This window comes from Phoenix dactylifera, unplaced genomic scaffold, assembly GCF_009389715.1.
Source record: "Phoenix dactylifera cultivar Barhee BC4 unplaced genomic scaffold, palm_55x_up_171113_PBpolish2nd_filt_p 000841F, whole genome shotgun sequence".
Taxonomy (NCBI): Eukaryota; Viridiplantae; Streptophyta; class Magnoliopsida; order Arecales; family Arecaceae; genus Phoenix; species Phoenix dactylifera.
The window spans coordinates 42,330-58,739 of NW_024068206.1; the positions used below are offsets into that span (position 1 = coordinate 42,330).

Here is a 16,410-nt window from a genome sequence, read left to right on the forward strand (position 1 = left end):
TTGACAAATGGGGGCTGATAAATCTGACAAAAAGTAGATGGGATAAGGCAGATGATTTGTCATAATTATAGAAACACATATATTTATTATATTTTTATGTATGTATACATGCCATATAAGTACACAAGTATGTAGTATTAAAGTATTTGTTTTTTCAAATTCTTCTTATGAATGATGCATCGATGCTAAAAAGGAGTGCAATATATCAGACTGCACAATAAAGAAAATTTAGATCGTAATAAATTACTAAATAGTACACCTAAAGTTTAAACAAATGACTACAAAAGGTGGTTTCTTTGAAACCCTGAACCTGAGTTCTGGCCTTCAGCTAGATTGATGACCAAGGGGAGTTCAGTAATCGTGAGGTTAGACTCTGATCATATATGAGGTATAGTTATTTTATATTTATTTGTCGGTTTAGTTTAAAGTATAGTGTATCTTGAAAATGTCTTTAGTTGTTTATATTCATATATTTTGTTAAGGTATGCTATATTCATTTGGAGGAGCACACAAATCTGTTCATATAAATGAAATAGTTAATTTGAAGAACAATTGAGTGACTTCTTACTAATTTTTTCGCCTCGGCTATCACCTAGTCACCTTTGTGACCACCTTGGCAGTGGGGCAACTCCATTGCTTGGAGTTGCCTAGGCTATTTGGAAACTATGTGCTAAAGTGGAAATACAAAAGTGCAGGTGTGTGAGCTAGCATGAAACCAAAAGAAATGCTCAACTAAGTTACCTGATTGATAGAAGTACTAGAAGGAAAGAAGGCCAGAATTCTAAACAAAAGGAGCTCTTCAGGTCTTGGGAACATAGAAAGATCTATGTTAAAATTCAAAAAGTGGCAAAGTGCATTGAGTGACTGGTAGATAAAATAGAGATAAAATGGATCTAATGAAATACCTTTTGTCTGACCTTTGAGCTTATATGTATAGATGAAAATGGCATATCCAACCTAAATGCTTGCATTCACCAAATTCCAATCATCTGTAGGTTGTCTATGCATGTTCTATGAGCATAGAGTAATGCATTTCTTCTCCAATTGCCATATTTTTTTGTCTGTCATCTTTCTCGTATCTTGATTTCAATGACCATATGTCAAGTTCTTGATATCCTGTTGTAGTAACTACCATTCAACTGTACCATTTGATATGGCCTATTCTTCTCTATCACTGTTGACTGGTTGCCCTGTATCTTTACTAGGTTATGTCAGCCCTTACATTTGTCTAGGTGCCTTAACCCAGAACTTGTGGCTATTTATGATTGCTCTGTATATAAGATCGAACTACAATATTAATGAGTTTATATCAGTCTTACTCAGACTGGAATATGAGATGACATTTTCGGCCATTCAAATACCTCCTTATCTAAGCCATACATTTAAAAATATATATGGAATTGAAGTGTGAAGTTATACTGCTAAGGATTGCATTAATCGCCACATTGAGTTAGATGTTGCAAGTAAAAGCTGATGTAACCTTTAAGAAGTTCTAATGCATGCTGTTGTAGAACTTAGTTAACTCTTGATTGTTTTGAACACTGTAACCAAGGTTCGCCATCTTGGTACCGAATTCCGTACCGATACCATCCTATTACAGTGTCGGTATGAGATGGTGATGCATACCGAGTGTCGGTATGGTACAAGACTGTGTATCGGTTCGGTACCGTACACTGTAGCGTACGATACCGACTGATATGGCAAATGTTGGCTATAACCTTCTTTTGTTGTAATAGTTGGGTCAGATGGAATATGAAAGAGCAGGAGATGTGAAACAATTGTTAGAAGATGAATGACCAACTGGTAGGTGGATATGGTTTTGGGGCTAGGAGTTGGTCAATGTGCCCGTCATTGGTCTAGAAATTTCGTAAGGGCATCTTAGAGAGAATCAAGCATTTCTTGGATTTTGGATGATCATGCACTAGTTTTGTTAATTTGTAAGGGCCAGCAAGATGTAGTATGAAATGAATAGTATGAACCAAACTTCCAATTTTTTTGAAATATTGGCTTTGATGTTCCCAAATAGATGAGGAACACTAGTTGGCTTTGATTTATTTGATATGCTCAAATTGGATATCAATGCTTGAACAAGATTCCATACTATATTTGCCATACAATTTGAGTGAAGGAAAATTGGTTGGATAAGCAAATACCAAGGTCTGCAAAACTAGTACTTGGAACCAGACATGTACATTATTGGTTAGGAACGGCATGGTTGGTATGATATGGCATGGTTGGTATGGTACAATACGCTGTATCAACAAAGACTCCCAACACTCTTTTTTCCAAGCCGTGGTACCGCTCGAAGCTGAGAGGTGTGGGGCGACTCCACTTGGTTTAGACTGGTAGGAACCGGTTCGACTCATATACTGAACCAAACTTAGGAACCGTTCTAGTTTTGCACCTGTATGGTGCATTAGACTGGGTACGGGCAATTTGGGATAGTTCGGCATACCATGAGATATATAATCAGAAAATGAGTATTCTTTTGGAATGCTTCAATGCTCTCTTCTTGCTGATTTTATCTGGTCTATGTAGTTTTGACTTGCTTGGTTTGTTTGTGAAACTCAGGCTGTTTCTCTAGGTTCATATTGATAACTCTACATGCTTAGTGTATTATAATGCTATGTTCTTAGTGTATTTTTTTATGTACTATTTCCCTGAGTTGACGAAAATTTAAAAACACTAGTTATTTTATGCTTTAATTATGACTCTTTTTTTTTATTTCTAAGCAGAAAATAGATGAAGGTGCTGTTCATGTTGTATTTTTGAAGTCTCTCGAGAACTATATAAAGTGGTGCAACTATCTTCCTCTCCACCCAGTTTGGAGCAAGTATGGATTTTCTTTTGTTTTTTGTATGTATATGCATTTTCTTTAGTTTTGCTTGTTTTGCTTGTGAATTTCCTGTCACCTAAGAACTCACATTGTATTGGGCACAGTGCGGAATCAGCAAGCAAAGAAAAGAAGTTGTTGTTTGTTTGTCTATACTATCTGATATGGGGAGAGGCTGCGAATGTTAGATTTCTTCCTGAATGCTTATGTTACATATTTCATCATGTAAGTTGCCGGGATAAAATTTATTCTACTTTTATATATACGTGGTTTCAGTGCTTGAGAAGGGAGATGAATTATTTTAATTATTTTTTTTTCTGTAATAATTTTTAAGATTTATATGTTCTAATTGAGATAAGATAGACCTTGTATATATTTTTTGAATGTCATCAATGGGAATGCCACCTTCTAGGTTCAAAACTAAGGAGAGGGGTGCCAACTGGCATTCTCAAGTTTTCTTGGTTATAGGAGATTCTCATAGTAGGACTGTCAGTGTATATGTGGTCAGTGACAACTTCGATTCATTTTGTTTCCTTCCATACAAAAATTTTGTTGCATTTTCATTAGATTTTGTTGGTGAGGTTGCTACAGCATCCAAGTTTATTTTTTTCCCTTTCCTTTTTCTTTTCTGGTTTAGCTTCACTGATCCAATTTACTTTGTTCAGCACATTTGCGCTGATTAAGTTCTTCTGCTTATTATGTGCATCCAAGTGAATTGTTTAAATAACATTTGTACTCTATACTGCTACTCGCTTAGATTCCCCCCCCCCCCCCCCCCCCCCCCCCTAATATTAGTTGCTTAATATTTGCTTATTGTCATTCAATATTTTTCCAGATGGCAAGAGAGTTAGAGGAAATATTGCGTCAACAGGTTGTGCAATCAGCCAAAAGCTGTGTTTCTCCTAATGGAGTATCATTTCTCGATCAAGTTATTTCTCCTCTATATGAAGCTATAGCATCTGTAAGTATCTCTGTTCAGGATAACTATTTTTTTTGTTTGCTTGTGAAGTTATGGACTGTCTGTAGCTCTATTATATATGTACACAAACCTGGAGCATTCATATATTGTATATATGAGAGACTATTGCATATTATTTTTGTTTTCTTTGGATTAATCCAGCACACGCAATATACACAGTCAATGTATCACATTTTTTTTGGAAAATTTCTCTTGAAACCAATATTATTCTTAATTTTGAGTAAAAACTTCTCAAAACATAAAGAAACGAAGAAAGGACAAAAACATGGTGCATATTTCTGCTATATAAATCAGAAAATTAGGCTTTCATAATTCAATTTTTGCTAGATATCTGAAACTGAAGCGGTTTCATATCAATTACATAGCTCTGCTTTCAATTTATGGTCTCATCCTTCAATCTTTTGAGAGAGCATATAAATAAATTGGCCGTAGGCCTGTAGCATTAGATGCGGCAGTTAAATATTTTGGAGATAGAGTAATTTTGCTGCAAGCAAATTCTAACCTTCAGATTCTCAAGCTAATTTTGTTTTCAGTAATTTAATTCTCTCGCATGACTTAGTAAAGGTTGTCTTCAGTGGGTCAAAAGTGGCTGTGCCTACATTAAAATCAGAGAGAAATAAGTCTACTTCTTTTGAATTCCTGGTTTTATTGGTAGAAGATGTCCGAAGTCCCTCTAATGCTGCTCTACCTAGGTTTGAAGAACCCTCTAACCCTCTTTATTCTGACTCCACAGTTTCCCTTGTTAAAGTTCCTGCTAATATTACTTAGCTGAACCCAAACTTAGTCCAGTAAGAGATATACCTTTTTTTATTTTGTTATGTTATTTGTAAAGTTGTCTAAGTTATGGGGGATGCAGGCTTAGTCTATGCATTTGGAATCCATTAACTTTAATTTCTTTGATCTAGTGAATCTGTGATTGATGTGGCCACGTATTTTTGGAGGCTGCTCGGGACTTTTTGACAGCAGACTTGATTCAGATATGAGTTTCTTTGAATTTATTTGCTTTTTTCACTCTTTTATGGGATAAGCAGCAGAATAAGCTTGCCCATATGCAGCTTAACAATAAAATTTGATGCCTAAAATAAATGTAAAAAGTTTACTCTGGCAGCTTAATTGCGACATGTGGCAGGGAAAAATGTTCCGTATAATGCTGTTAGAAAACAATGAGAACCAATTGACAGAAAATGGAGGAGCAAGAAAAACTAGAGGAAGAATGGGAAGAGGAGAAGAAAATAGGCCTGGGGCCTATTATTGTGCTAAAGTTTCTTATGTAATTTCAAATCCTACGCAAAAAGGTGGCTTTGTCCAAGGAAGAGCCGGCCACTTTCTGTGTATTACAACAGAAAAATATATCAATTGAAAGCAAGTATTGCCACCTACTGTTGGGCATGTATAAGCCCCCAAAATCACTTATAAAATATCTGATTCCTAACTGGAAATATAATAATTAATAGAATGGGAAAAGCATAGGGACACTCCTTTAAGTTTGGGCGAGGAACACTTTGATCCCAAATTTTTAAAAAGTTTCAATTAGATATCATAACTTATTTTTTCGTTGCAATGTCGCTCATGTGATGGCCATGTGACAACAAAACAGGGCTACAATTCTATAAATGCCCTTCCCACTAAATTAGTTGGGCTTTCTAGTTTTGGCAGGAAGTGAAGGAGAGGGGAAGGAGGTCATATGGCACTTACGCGACTCTCTTCTTCCTTCCCACTTTGTTGGAAGGAGATCACGTGGCACTCATGTGACTCTCTTCTTCCTTCCCAATTTCTTTATTTATCTCAATTTACAAATCATTTTTTGTACAAGTACCTTGGACTGGGATTACTCTAACATATCAGCTGTTTTCTTATGCTTTTGGTGAGATCGTTGTTAAGAGATAAAATAATCCTTGACCTCTTCCTTCTGCCCCTTTGCCTACACTAGGCTTAACAGAGGTCTCCTAAGTCTGTTCCTGAATATCGGCCTCCCTTTTCCCTCAACAGTCATGCCCCTGACTCGATGGTCCTATGGAACTGATGTCGGAGCTCCGCCACTGGTGTTGAAGCTTAAACCAACATCGAGCCTTCTCCCATCCCCTGCTTTGAAGTCCCGTCTTCGTTTTATTTCTTTTTGCCGGCCGCCCACCATCGCATGTCGCTGCCATTGACCACCGGTCCTCCAACGGCCACCTGCTGCCACCTGTCGCACCATGGTTCTCGGGAACCCTCCTTTCTTCCATTCCCTCTCCCTCTTCTTCCCTTGACTAAGCCGCACGAAGAGCCCCTTCCTTTTCTCTCTGATTTCTCTCAATTCCTCTCTTCTTCTCCCTTTCCTTCTACCATTTTCTCTCTCTTGTGACCGTCTCCGTCCGCCAGAGTTGCAAACTCTCCGACTCCTCTCCGCCCTCCCACAAATCCTCACCTCCTATCCTTCTCAAAAAAAATCATAGCCGAAACAGTTTCCTTCCATCAGTAATCTCCATGGAAGATGGGGATTTTTGTCGTTTTTAATATTCTGTCAATAGTGTTAGGGCACAATAGACGGCTGGGCTATTATTGCAACCCAAAAAAATCTTATGGTGTCTAATTGAAAAAAATTAAAAATTTGGGGTCAAAGTGTTCCTCGTCTAAATTTGAAGGGATGTCTCTCTAATTACCCTAAAGGATTTTGGTTCCATCTTCTTAGGGCGCAGCAGAACGGCTGATATAACCTCTTTGGACTGGCCTTTCTTTCAGCATCAAGGATCAGCCTGAGGGGAGTATTTGGCTGCATCATTGCTATCACCTGTATGGACCAGTGATGTCCTGTTTTGAAACATTGAATGGTTCACCGAAAATATAATTGGAACTTTCAGCAAGTTCAACATATCTTCGCATACTGGACAGAAGTTACTGTTTGCTCTCACTTTTTTTCAGTTTTAAGGACTTGAAGTAGTCTCTATATGTGGCTACCATAACTTGTAACAATTTTCTTTGTATATTTGTTGTCATCTACTTTATCTGTTTCAGTAATCCAATATTGGATCAACTTTTGATAATGCAGGAAGCTGCAAATAATGACAATGGGCGAGCACCGCATTCGGCTTGGAGAAACTATGATGATTTCAATGAGTTCTTCTGGTAAGTTAAAAGGATAAACTCTTCAGTTTTGAAATGATTTTTCTTTTTATCTCAAAAAAGGATTTCCCTTTTTCCTATGGTTTGTCATGATTAATCTTCCCCTTCACAGGTCTCTTAACTGCTTTCAACTTAGCTGGCCTTGGCGACTTAATTCACCATTTTTTTCCAAGTCCAATAAAAAGACCAAGGTTGGTGGCTGTTGTAGTTTATCTGGCATTGTTGTATATTTGTGGTTCATACCACTTTTTCATTTGATTCTTGATCAGTGTATCTCCAATTATTTTTTTTCCATTCTCTTAATGCTAAAGTTTTTTTATTTACCAAGACTTCGCTGCCTTTTCTTGGAGAAAATGTGAGATTTTCTTGACCTAAGAAAATGTGACATATTTGTAAATACTTCAGTGGAAACCTTCATGGGTGTTCTTTTGCAGCAAGTACCTTAAAAAAGAATAAAGACAGGTAAATACATGATGATGATGTTGATGACGGGAAGCTTGGTAGGACTTAAGTGGTAGCTAAATTTGTTAATATATATTTTTTAAGAGTAAACATCTATGGAAGTTATGGCTAACAGTTTATAGGTTTTAAATAAACAAGTATGTGTGTAATATATATATGTATTTGTTGTCTATATATGTATGCACATGCAAGGTAAGAGCCAAAATTGCTGGCTAGGGTTGCCAAAAACCAGAAAGCAGTATCTTAAAGATTATAAAGCTCACCCATAAAATAATAATAAAGTTGAAAGTTAAAGAATACATAAGTGCATAAGATTTCATTATGGTTTTCTGGATATTCTTTAACATGGTTGAAGTTGAAGGCGAGTGTAATAGTTTCAAATGAATAATAAGGTGGATATTTGGATCAGAAATTAAGAACTAAATGACCAATACTAATTTATATAATAAGATCCAAAAAATTCAATGCAACATGTTTACATAAATATTTTTTGGAGGTAGACTTACTTTACTTTGAATATCATTTTTTAACTCAAAATTAATCTACTGGTGTAATAAAACATGATTCTTATGATGAGATTGCAAAAGTCTACAATGTCGATAATGTTGTAGAAGAAAAAGTAATAATTGCTGATTTAATCCCATTCTTTTTCATCAAAAAAATTGCAGCCAAAAAATGCTTCCCAGAAACAAAACAAATGGGTATGGAGCAAATTTTTTCTTTCAAAGAGAAGATTAGAGGCGGGCATATAAGCAAAGAACTTAGGGCAAACTGGTTCGATTTTGATGGTTCTTTGAAAAATGTTTTTATATTTATTCATAGCAAGAATGAGATTTTGTGCTGTCTGTTAGTTTCATGTTTTCTTTGGAAAGAATATATATTGCCCCAAAGAGGATTCTAAAGAGGCATTGTTATGAACCTGTTATGGAAAGTTGTTTGGATTTTGAAGATTTGCAGTTGGGGACTGTGGTATTTAGGGATCAAAACTAAAATTGCCTCAGGGATATTTTAAGTTTTTTTTTTCTTTTTTTGGGGGGGGGGTGTGCGTGTGGAAGGGGGAGGGTGGGGAAAGTATGGACAAGGGCTATGGCAATGTTCGTTGAATCAGTAGTGGAGGGGGTACCGGTCGACAACCGGTTCGTAGTGCCATTCTAGGGCGTACCGACACAGGGAGAGTTGGAGGGGGAGGGGGAGAGGGAGGAGAGAGAGAGAGGAAGAGAGAGAGAGAGTCGGAGAGGGAGAGGAAGGGAGGGAGAGGGAGGGAGAGGGAGAGGGGGAGGGAGAGAGAGGCCAAGAGAGAGGTTGAGAGAAAGAGGGCTCGAAGGATCCCTTGTCATCGTCGGAGGGATGGAATTGTAGACCCTATGGCATTAGGGCCAAGAGAGAGCGGGATGAGGCGTACCTATGATGCCGGGGAGGGAGAGAGGATGAGCGTCGAGTCTCAATGAGGTGACGAGATGTCGCGAGTGCTAGTGGGAACTATTCCACGATCACGAGTGGTGTGGGAGGAGGGGTCTAGCATCATGAGTTGAAAGGGGCGAGGGAGGTTTTTAGCGAGCCAGGGTGGTGGGTGGCTTAGTTGAATAGAGGCCCGGGGGGGGGGGGGGGTTGTTGTGCGATTGTTTATTCAAACCAAGCATAGCTGGAGGGTTTTTAATCAATTAGAGCTAGTTCAGCCAATTTTCTGAGTCGACTGGGAGAACTATTCTGGTTCCCGTCGGTTTGGCTCTATATGCCCCGAATCAGGTGGTTTGGGGCGGTATAGTAAACCATGGGCTTTGGCATGAAAAATAAAAGTAATTTTGCAAGCATCCTCTCCTGCATATTTATATATATGGGTGGAGATATATTGCTCCAGCCAGACCAAGTTTATTAGTTTCTCTATTGGAAAATGACAAATTGATGTTCCGTTGTACTATAGATTTTCTCACATGGGGTATTTATGTCATTTGACATGCAATTGATGAACCTTTTCCTTTGTCATTTCTGATGCATTAGCAAAAGATAGGAATACCTCTGTGCAAGTCAACCTACAAAGTGCAGTACATGTGGGGTGATAGGACCATGTTGTAATCCTCATCCCAGGGCAATATTTCTATGTTATTTATATTTAGTTTTATAACTACCAACTAAATTCATTAATGACATTGAAACTGTGAGATCGTTGGATGTTTTCCACAAAATTTAAGTATCATATGGATTACAGAGTTATATATTAGGGATATAAGTTCAACAGAACCATATTGGATAAAATAAATATGCTCATTTTTTTGTTGTTAGTTTGAATTAATAGTTTATTCAACAATGATTTGAATATTTTTTGGTATATTGCTTAATGAATGCATGTGAAACCTTTTAATTTCTTGGTGGATCTCTAATTTGAATGTGGTTTGTGCGGCCTATTCTATAGGAGGGAAGAACATGACAGCTTTTTATATTCCTTCGATCCTAGTTGTTTATTCAATAATGTTTTTGTAGAACTACAAAATTCATACAAGCGATTGAAGAAAAGTATTAAGATTACATTATTTAAGTTTTTGTGGTCTGATTTTTGATCTAATTAAGCAATTTTGACAAATATAATCAATTATTTTAGTATCATCCTCTCCCTTTGTAGTTCTTTTGTCTAAAAATAATCTGTTAAATCTTGTTAAACTTCTAAGATAACAGCTTGAAGTGGGGATACAAAGTTATGTTTTATCCTTTCCCTTTTGCAAAATAATGCTGCACATATATCTCATTCAAAAATAACCATTATGAAATTGGGCCTTTATTTTTCTAGCTACACTAATCCATTTATTGTAGTTCCAGGAAAAATTAGGAGTCCTTGGAGGATTAGTTTGGGTTTGATTATAATCATTCATCTAGTTGTTTATTGTCCTTTTTTGTGTCCGCCCTCTCCCCCCCCCCCCCTCTCCTCTTTTCTTTTGTTTTTTATGGCATAAATCTTCTGTTGATGTATCTATATCTTTTTAGCATCAGTTATAGTGGATATGCTCCTCAGAACTTTCAGAATTTCCTTTTGCATGATCTTATAGCCTCGTGGTGACCCTCCCATAGTTCCGTGGTGACCATCCTATACTGATTGCCCGTATAGCTCGAGGCTAGTTGGGTGAGATCTTGACTATTCTACAGGGCTGGGAGCGGTCCAAATTTTATTTGACCGGATCCAGTTCCGTATCCAACTTTAGCTTGATATCAGTGTCCATTTGTATATTCAACTAGATTCCATCAAGGATTCAAGTACAAACCTTTTAGTATGCACAGATCCTTTGGTTATATCCCACTGAAATCCGATTGTGGCAAGTAGTGTATCAAAGCCCCCTCTTCTGCTTGGTTACTATTACTAGTATTGTTGGTGCCGGTATTTGAATTCGTAACTAGGATTTAGCCATATAGGTCCTGAAGAATGGGAAATTATCATTGTTACTGTATCATTCTAACAAGTTGGCACCCTGGGACACTAGTGGGACGCTAGTGGGAAACGACCCTTTGATGGTCCGGGATGCCCCGACCTTCTCGGTCTGTCATGATCATCCCAATTGTGTCTCGACACTTGAGATGGATCGAGTCGGTCAGTATAGATCAAAATGGATCAAAACATTGGTTTTTTAATTTTTTCCATTTTGTGCTTGTGCTGAACTCATTGCTAGATTATGGGAACCTTATTGATTTGCTATAAATTTTTTTTAACTAGTCTCGTACTCTATGATGTTAAATTCTATTGTCAAGGTCTGGTTGTCCCTCCCTCTTTCTCCTTCCCCCTCATTCTCTCTCTTGGAGACTTAGAATTGACTTCAAGTTTCTCAATATAATTGTTCATCATTTATTTAATCTCTAGATTTTATTTTCTCGTTCTTTTTTTTTGATCTTCAAGAGAACTTGTATTTGTTACCACTATATCGTTCAAGCAACAATAAGAATGTCTTTGAATTGATGCCTGATTTCAGAATGGTGTGTAATCAATTGAGATTGCGATCGATTTTTACTCTTATTTTTGAAGTTTTTATGATCAATGTGCAACTAATTACTTCTTTGCTGTTCCTCTTGTTTCCATCTTAAAATGGTGGAAGGCAATAAGAAGCATGGCAAAATGGCTTTGTGAGTGATACTTGAGCAAATTGCTGGGTATGGAAGTCGTTTGAAGCTGATTCAAGGCAAATCGACCTTGATCTGCACTCAAACCTGTTTGTTCCTAGTTGGTTCAGGCTAAGAGGCATACCGAACGATACCGTTGTGTACTGACCATAACGTACCGGGATCGAACCGGTACACAGTATGGGGGTGTACCAACACTATAATAGAATGGTATTGGTATGAGGTTGGGTACCGGAATGGCGAACCTTGGTTCAAATGGTTCAAATGTGGGTCAAGCAGTTCTTGCCTGCACTAGCCCTACTTGTACTGAGTTAGGCTCAGTTTCATGTAGATCAAGGGCTATATATTGAGCTCAGCAGTTCTTTAGTCCTTACTGTTTAGGAGCAAGGATCCTGTCTCCTTTTAAATGTCTCCACTCTAGATGAGAAGCCAAGGAAAAACCATTTGCGTTATTTAGATACTGGAATTTCAATATACCAAGAAATAATCTTCTAAACAATGGTGGGATTGGAGCTGTCCATCCTCCATCTTACATGCATGTGTGACATCTTTTTTATTCTCAAATATTCATTTCTTTCATGTGAATCACACATGCTCAATGCTAGTTCATTAAAAAAAGCAACTGGTGTTTCAAGAAATCTATAAAATGAACTGATAAGTTAGCATAACAGGAAGAATGATGGCACTATGCAAAGCATTTATAAGGCCTATACGTAATTCAACTCTGTTTTAGCAGTTGGATGTTAGTTTTTAAATCCTTTTTTTACTGGAGTAAAATATTAATGAAGTTTTGTTAACTGAAGACAAACCAGCTGATTAAGAGTTGTGCTCTCAACGAAATGTTCTTGGCGACGCAATGTATCATTCATAGAATGGCTTTTTGTTGTGTTAACAAGTCTCTTGTCATGTAATTGGGGCACTTCAGATGTATTGAAGTGTTTGAAGTTCACAGAACTTGAAATGTGTATCTTCAAAATTTAAATGTCTCCTGTGTCGATTTACCAACTACTGGATATCCTTGGACTAACAAACTAGTCAGGGCTATGCAGACAAGCAGAAATGATACACTATTATTTTTTACCATCGTTACAAGTAAATCCTCATTAAATTAATAGCCTGCTAAATTTTGCTACATTTTTATTGTTGGGATGCCTTATAATAGTATGGATGACAATAGAGTACGACTAAAACCTCTAATAAGCTGTTCGTGGAATTCTATGTGAGATCATTGACCTTGCTTGTTGCCATTTAGATTCTCTCGCATTTTACTGTGTAGGATGTACTAGACAGCAGTTTTTCTGTTGGTGCTTTATATGATAATCTTTTCTATGTTTATTGGTTTATATATGTTGTTGCTGCTTGCTATGCAGAATTTGTCATCTGTTGGTAGAAGTAACCATTATGGTAAAACATCTTTCGTGGAGCACCGAACTTTTCTTCACCTTTACCATAGTTTTCATCGCCTGTGGATGTTTCTTTTTATGATGTTCCAGGTCAGTAATGATTAATGGTTGCAGTATTCTTCTTATTTCATTTTTTTCTTTGGAAGTTGCATGAGCCAACCACCTTCATTTTCTATTAGGATAGAAGTTCAGTAATGCGTAGAAAACAATTAGATGTGCATAGTTCTCCTTCATAATCTTCTTGACACTTACAAAGTTCTATATTTTCAATTGATCACCAAGGTTTTCTTTGTGAATATATAATAATGAACATGAGTTAGTATTGCATCTTGATCAACTTAATCTGATTCTGAAGTTAAGAATAACAATAGAACTGGTTTAGGTTATGCTGCTTTTGTTTGTTCTATACTTGAAACTATGTAACTCGTGTCTTCTTAGCTGCAAAACAGAAAGGTAAAAAAGGAAAAGGACAAACGTGAGAATGCCCCTACCCAGAATGAATCTGGACTTGTGAATTCTAGTGGTGGACTTGTTTGTTGGGACCATTTTTATCTAAACCTAAACTAAACTGCCAATGCAAGTAACACATGCGCAAGCTTGCCTCTGATTCTGTTTCTGGAACATGTTCAAACTTCAAAATTGATTACTGCCACAATGTATTGGGGTGACAGAAAGAGTTAAGCAGCAAGCTACAAAACCAGTAAATAAGATCGGATATATTTGTGTTAGCCTGTTAGGTTGGCAGCATTAGGTTAAACTAATCCTGGCCTGGTCCCGCTCAACTAAACTATAAAGGCACTGCAAAACCATTCTGCTGGATCTGAATTGGCTGTGTACAAACTCTAGATCCATTTCCTGTTTTCTGAATGATGCTTGATTCCAGTCAGACATTTGCAGTCCTCATTTAAACAATTTCTGTGCCTACCATATGTTTCAGGATTGTACATTGTTTAACAATGTCATGGACATTCTACTTTTGCTAGTTAAGAAAATGCGTTCTAGACATAATGGCTCCATAATCGTGTTAATGATATTCTTCGATAGATTTATAGATCTATTGATCTTTCATTGCTGACTGATGTGGTTTCCATGATAACAAATGTAATTGATAATGGAACCTCTTTGCCATGACATGTTAAATAATAAGATTTACCTTTGACATTATTTTGGATTCTTGTGATTCTTTTTCATGATAGCTGCTTTTATAATCAAATAATATATGTTTTGCTATTATTGTTACCAAGCTACTTATAATACCTAATGACCATTATATGTGCTATGTATTCTCTCGATAATGCTTTTGTGCTGTATGATTTGCTGATCTTCTTTGATATCACTTCTTTGTAAATTAATGCAAGTATAACATATTTTTCTGATTGATTTAGTTCTTAATTACTTTTCCTTTCCATGATTGCGCTTTCTTGTTTTAGGCACAATTTGCTGCATGCTCTACAGGTTATTTAACACATATGCTACTTATGTATGATTTATAAAATAGATTATTTATCCTGTTTCCAGGGATTGACTATTGTTGCCTTCAAAGGTGGTCATCTGAATTTGGAAACCATCAAACTGGTTCTTAGTCTGGGCCCCACATATGTTGTAATGAAATTTTTTCAGAGTAAGTTTTTTTCATAAGATCAGCAATTAGCACCTTGCCCAAATGATGAGTGCTATATGATAAATATCAACCAAAGTACTTGGAAACTACAGAAAGTTATGTCGTTTATTCTAGGTCTGTTTATTTTGTGACATAGGTGTACTGGACATTCTAATGATGTATGGTGCTTATTCAACATCTCGCCGTTCAGCTGTTGCCCGAATATTTTGTCGCTTCTTTTGGTTTTCGGCTGCTTCATTGGTCGTTTGTTACCTTTATGTGTAAGCTTCATATTGCTCTAGTTTTCTTTTGTTCTTGCTTTGTATAAATTGATTTCTTATATCTTAAATGCTTGCTACTTTTCTATGAATATTAATATGCTTATGTATTGTTGTCTCTTTCTTTCAGGAAAGCACTCCAGGAGGGATCTAATTCCATTTTTTTCAGGATATATGTCTTTGTAGTAGGCATATATGCTGCATGCAAACTCTTTCTTAGCATTCTCTTGCGAATCCCATTTTGCCACCGTCTAACTGAGCCGTGTGATCGTTGGTCTATTGTGCGCCTTGCTAAGTGGATGCACCAGGTTCTTGCTTACCTCATGGCCCTAGCCTTTTAAAAGTCATCTTAAATATGTAGTGATGCAAGTTTTGGAAAACCAGTACCAGGAACTGCACTGGTATGTTACTGGTTCGATACAATATGATTTATACGGTACGGTATGCTTCTCGTACTAGCACAGGCACCCAACATTTTCTTTGCACTCTTAGCCAAAATATCGCCTATAACCAGGCGATATGGGTTAGTACTGGGTGGTACAGGGTGGTGCCACTTGGTTTGGACTGGCATGTATCGGTTCAGCTCATAGACCGAACCAAACCTAGGATCCATCACAGTTTCACACTGGTACGATATGGTACGCCTTGGTACAGGTGGTTCAGAAAACTTCAGCAGACTCTGTTGTGATGTAAAGTTCTTGTTTTTTTCAATGATAATAGTTTTTTAAATTATATACTTTTAAGCTCTAATGTATTTTTTTTCTCTATGAAGGAACACTACTATGTTGGACGTGGAATGTATGAGCGTACCACCGACTATATCAAGTAAGTATCTTCTTTATTAAGCAAAATGTGCTGGTAGTTGCTGGTGAAACATTCATTATTTTATGTAAAATTTTCAAATCTTGTATGCTACTATCATGTAGCTGACATTTCTTTTTACTTGACCATAATAGGGGTTTGGCTGACATTAAATATACGGTCTTATTCAGAACAATGTTGATAATTTCATTGTGTTTCATGATTGACTTAAATACTGAAGTAGCATTTTTCAGCTATCACATTGCCAGTGCTAATTTTATTGGTATGGCAAACTTCCATGCATCTGGTTGGTTTAACTTTCAATTTAAGTTTCACCAAGCATTTTCCAACCATATGCTTGCCATTATTCTGTTGTCTTCTTTACTTACAAGATGGTTATGATTATGTATGTGATGAGAACTTGATTGGTCATCATTCTTAGCCTATCATCTGGTTTTTCAGTTGAGCTGGCTAAAGGAGACCGTTGTTAAAGATGACAAAACTAAGGGCACAAATTTTAATATTTTGCTATCTATTTCTGATAGTTATCCATTATGTTATGCTGTGTAATCTGATGATGAATTATTAGTGTCCCTTGAGAATTTTAGGTTAGCACAAGTTCAGTTCAGCATTCATCTGGCCATCATTGGCTAATTTCAGGTCAATAATTGGGCAAATTTTTTGTCAAAATTAGATGCCACTATGCAGGTTAGCAAGAATGAACACCATATCCAAGGGTGTACATGGTATTAGTACCCTTCTTAATTGTACCTTTTAGCTGAGTCTATTATAATTTGATAGGATAAATATGAGTTGTTTGTTATTTGGTTGGCTTTACTAATTTTAGATTTCAC

General features: G+C 36.8%; 1 protein-coding gene across 2 annotated transcripts in view; it reads left to right on the forward strand.

The window, feature by feature from the left end:
• LOC103710565 (callose synthase 9) overlaps positions 1 to 16,410 on the forward strand; it is a 101,431-nt gene that overhangs the window by 12,228 nt on the left and 72,793 nt on the right. For both annotated transcript variants that reach the window (XM_039120610.1, XM_039120611.1), the window contains exons 9-18: positions 2,736 to 2,833; positions 2,941 to 3,058; positions 3,669 to 3,794; positions 6,841 to 6,917; positions 7,027 to 7,105; positions 12,845 to 12,967; positions 14,396 to 14,498; positions 14,635 to 14,758; positions 14,886 to 15,063; positions 15,528 to 15,580. In XM_039120610.1, coding sequence (XP_038976538.1) covers positions 2,736 to 2,833; positions 2,941 to 3,058; positions 3,669 to 3,794; positions 6,841 to 6,917; positions 7,027 to 7,105; positions 12,845 to 12,967; positions 14,396 to 14,498; positions 14,635 to 14,758; positions 14,886 to 15,063; positions 15,528 to 15,580 — 1,079 coding nt within the window. The remainder of the gene's footprint in view (positions 1 to 2,735; positions 2,834 to 2,940; positions 3,059 to 3,668; positions 3,795 to 6,840; positions 6,918 to 7,026; positions 7,106 to 12,844; positions 12,968 to 14,395; positions 14,499 to 14,634; positions 14,759 to 14,885; positions 15,064 to 15,527; positions 15,581 to 16,410) is intronic.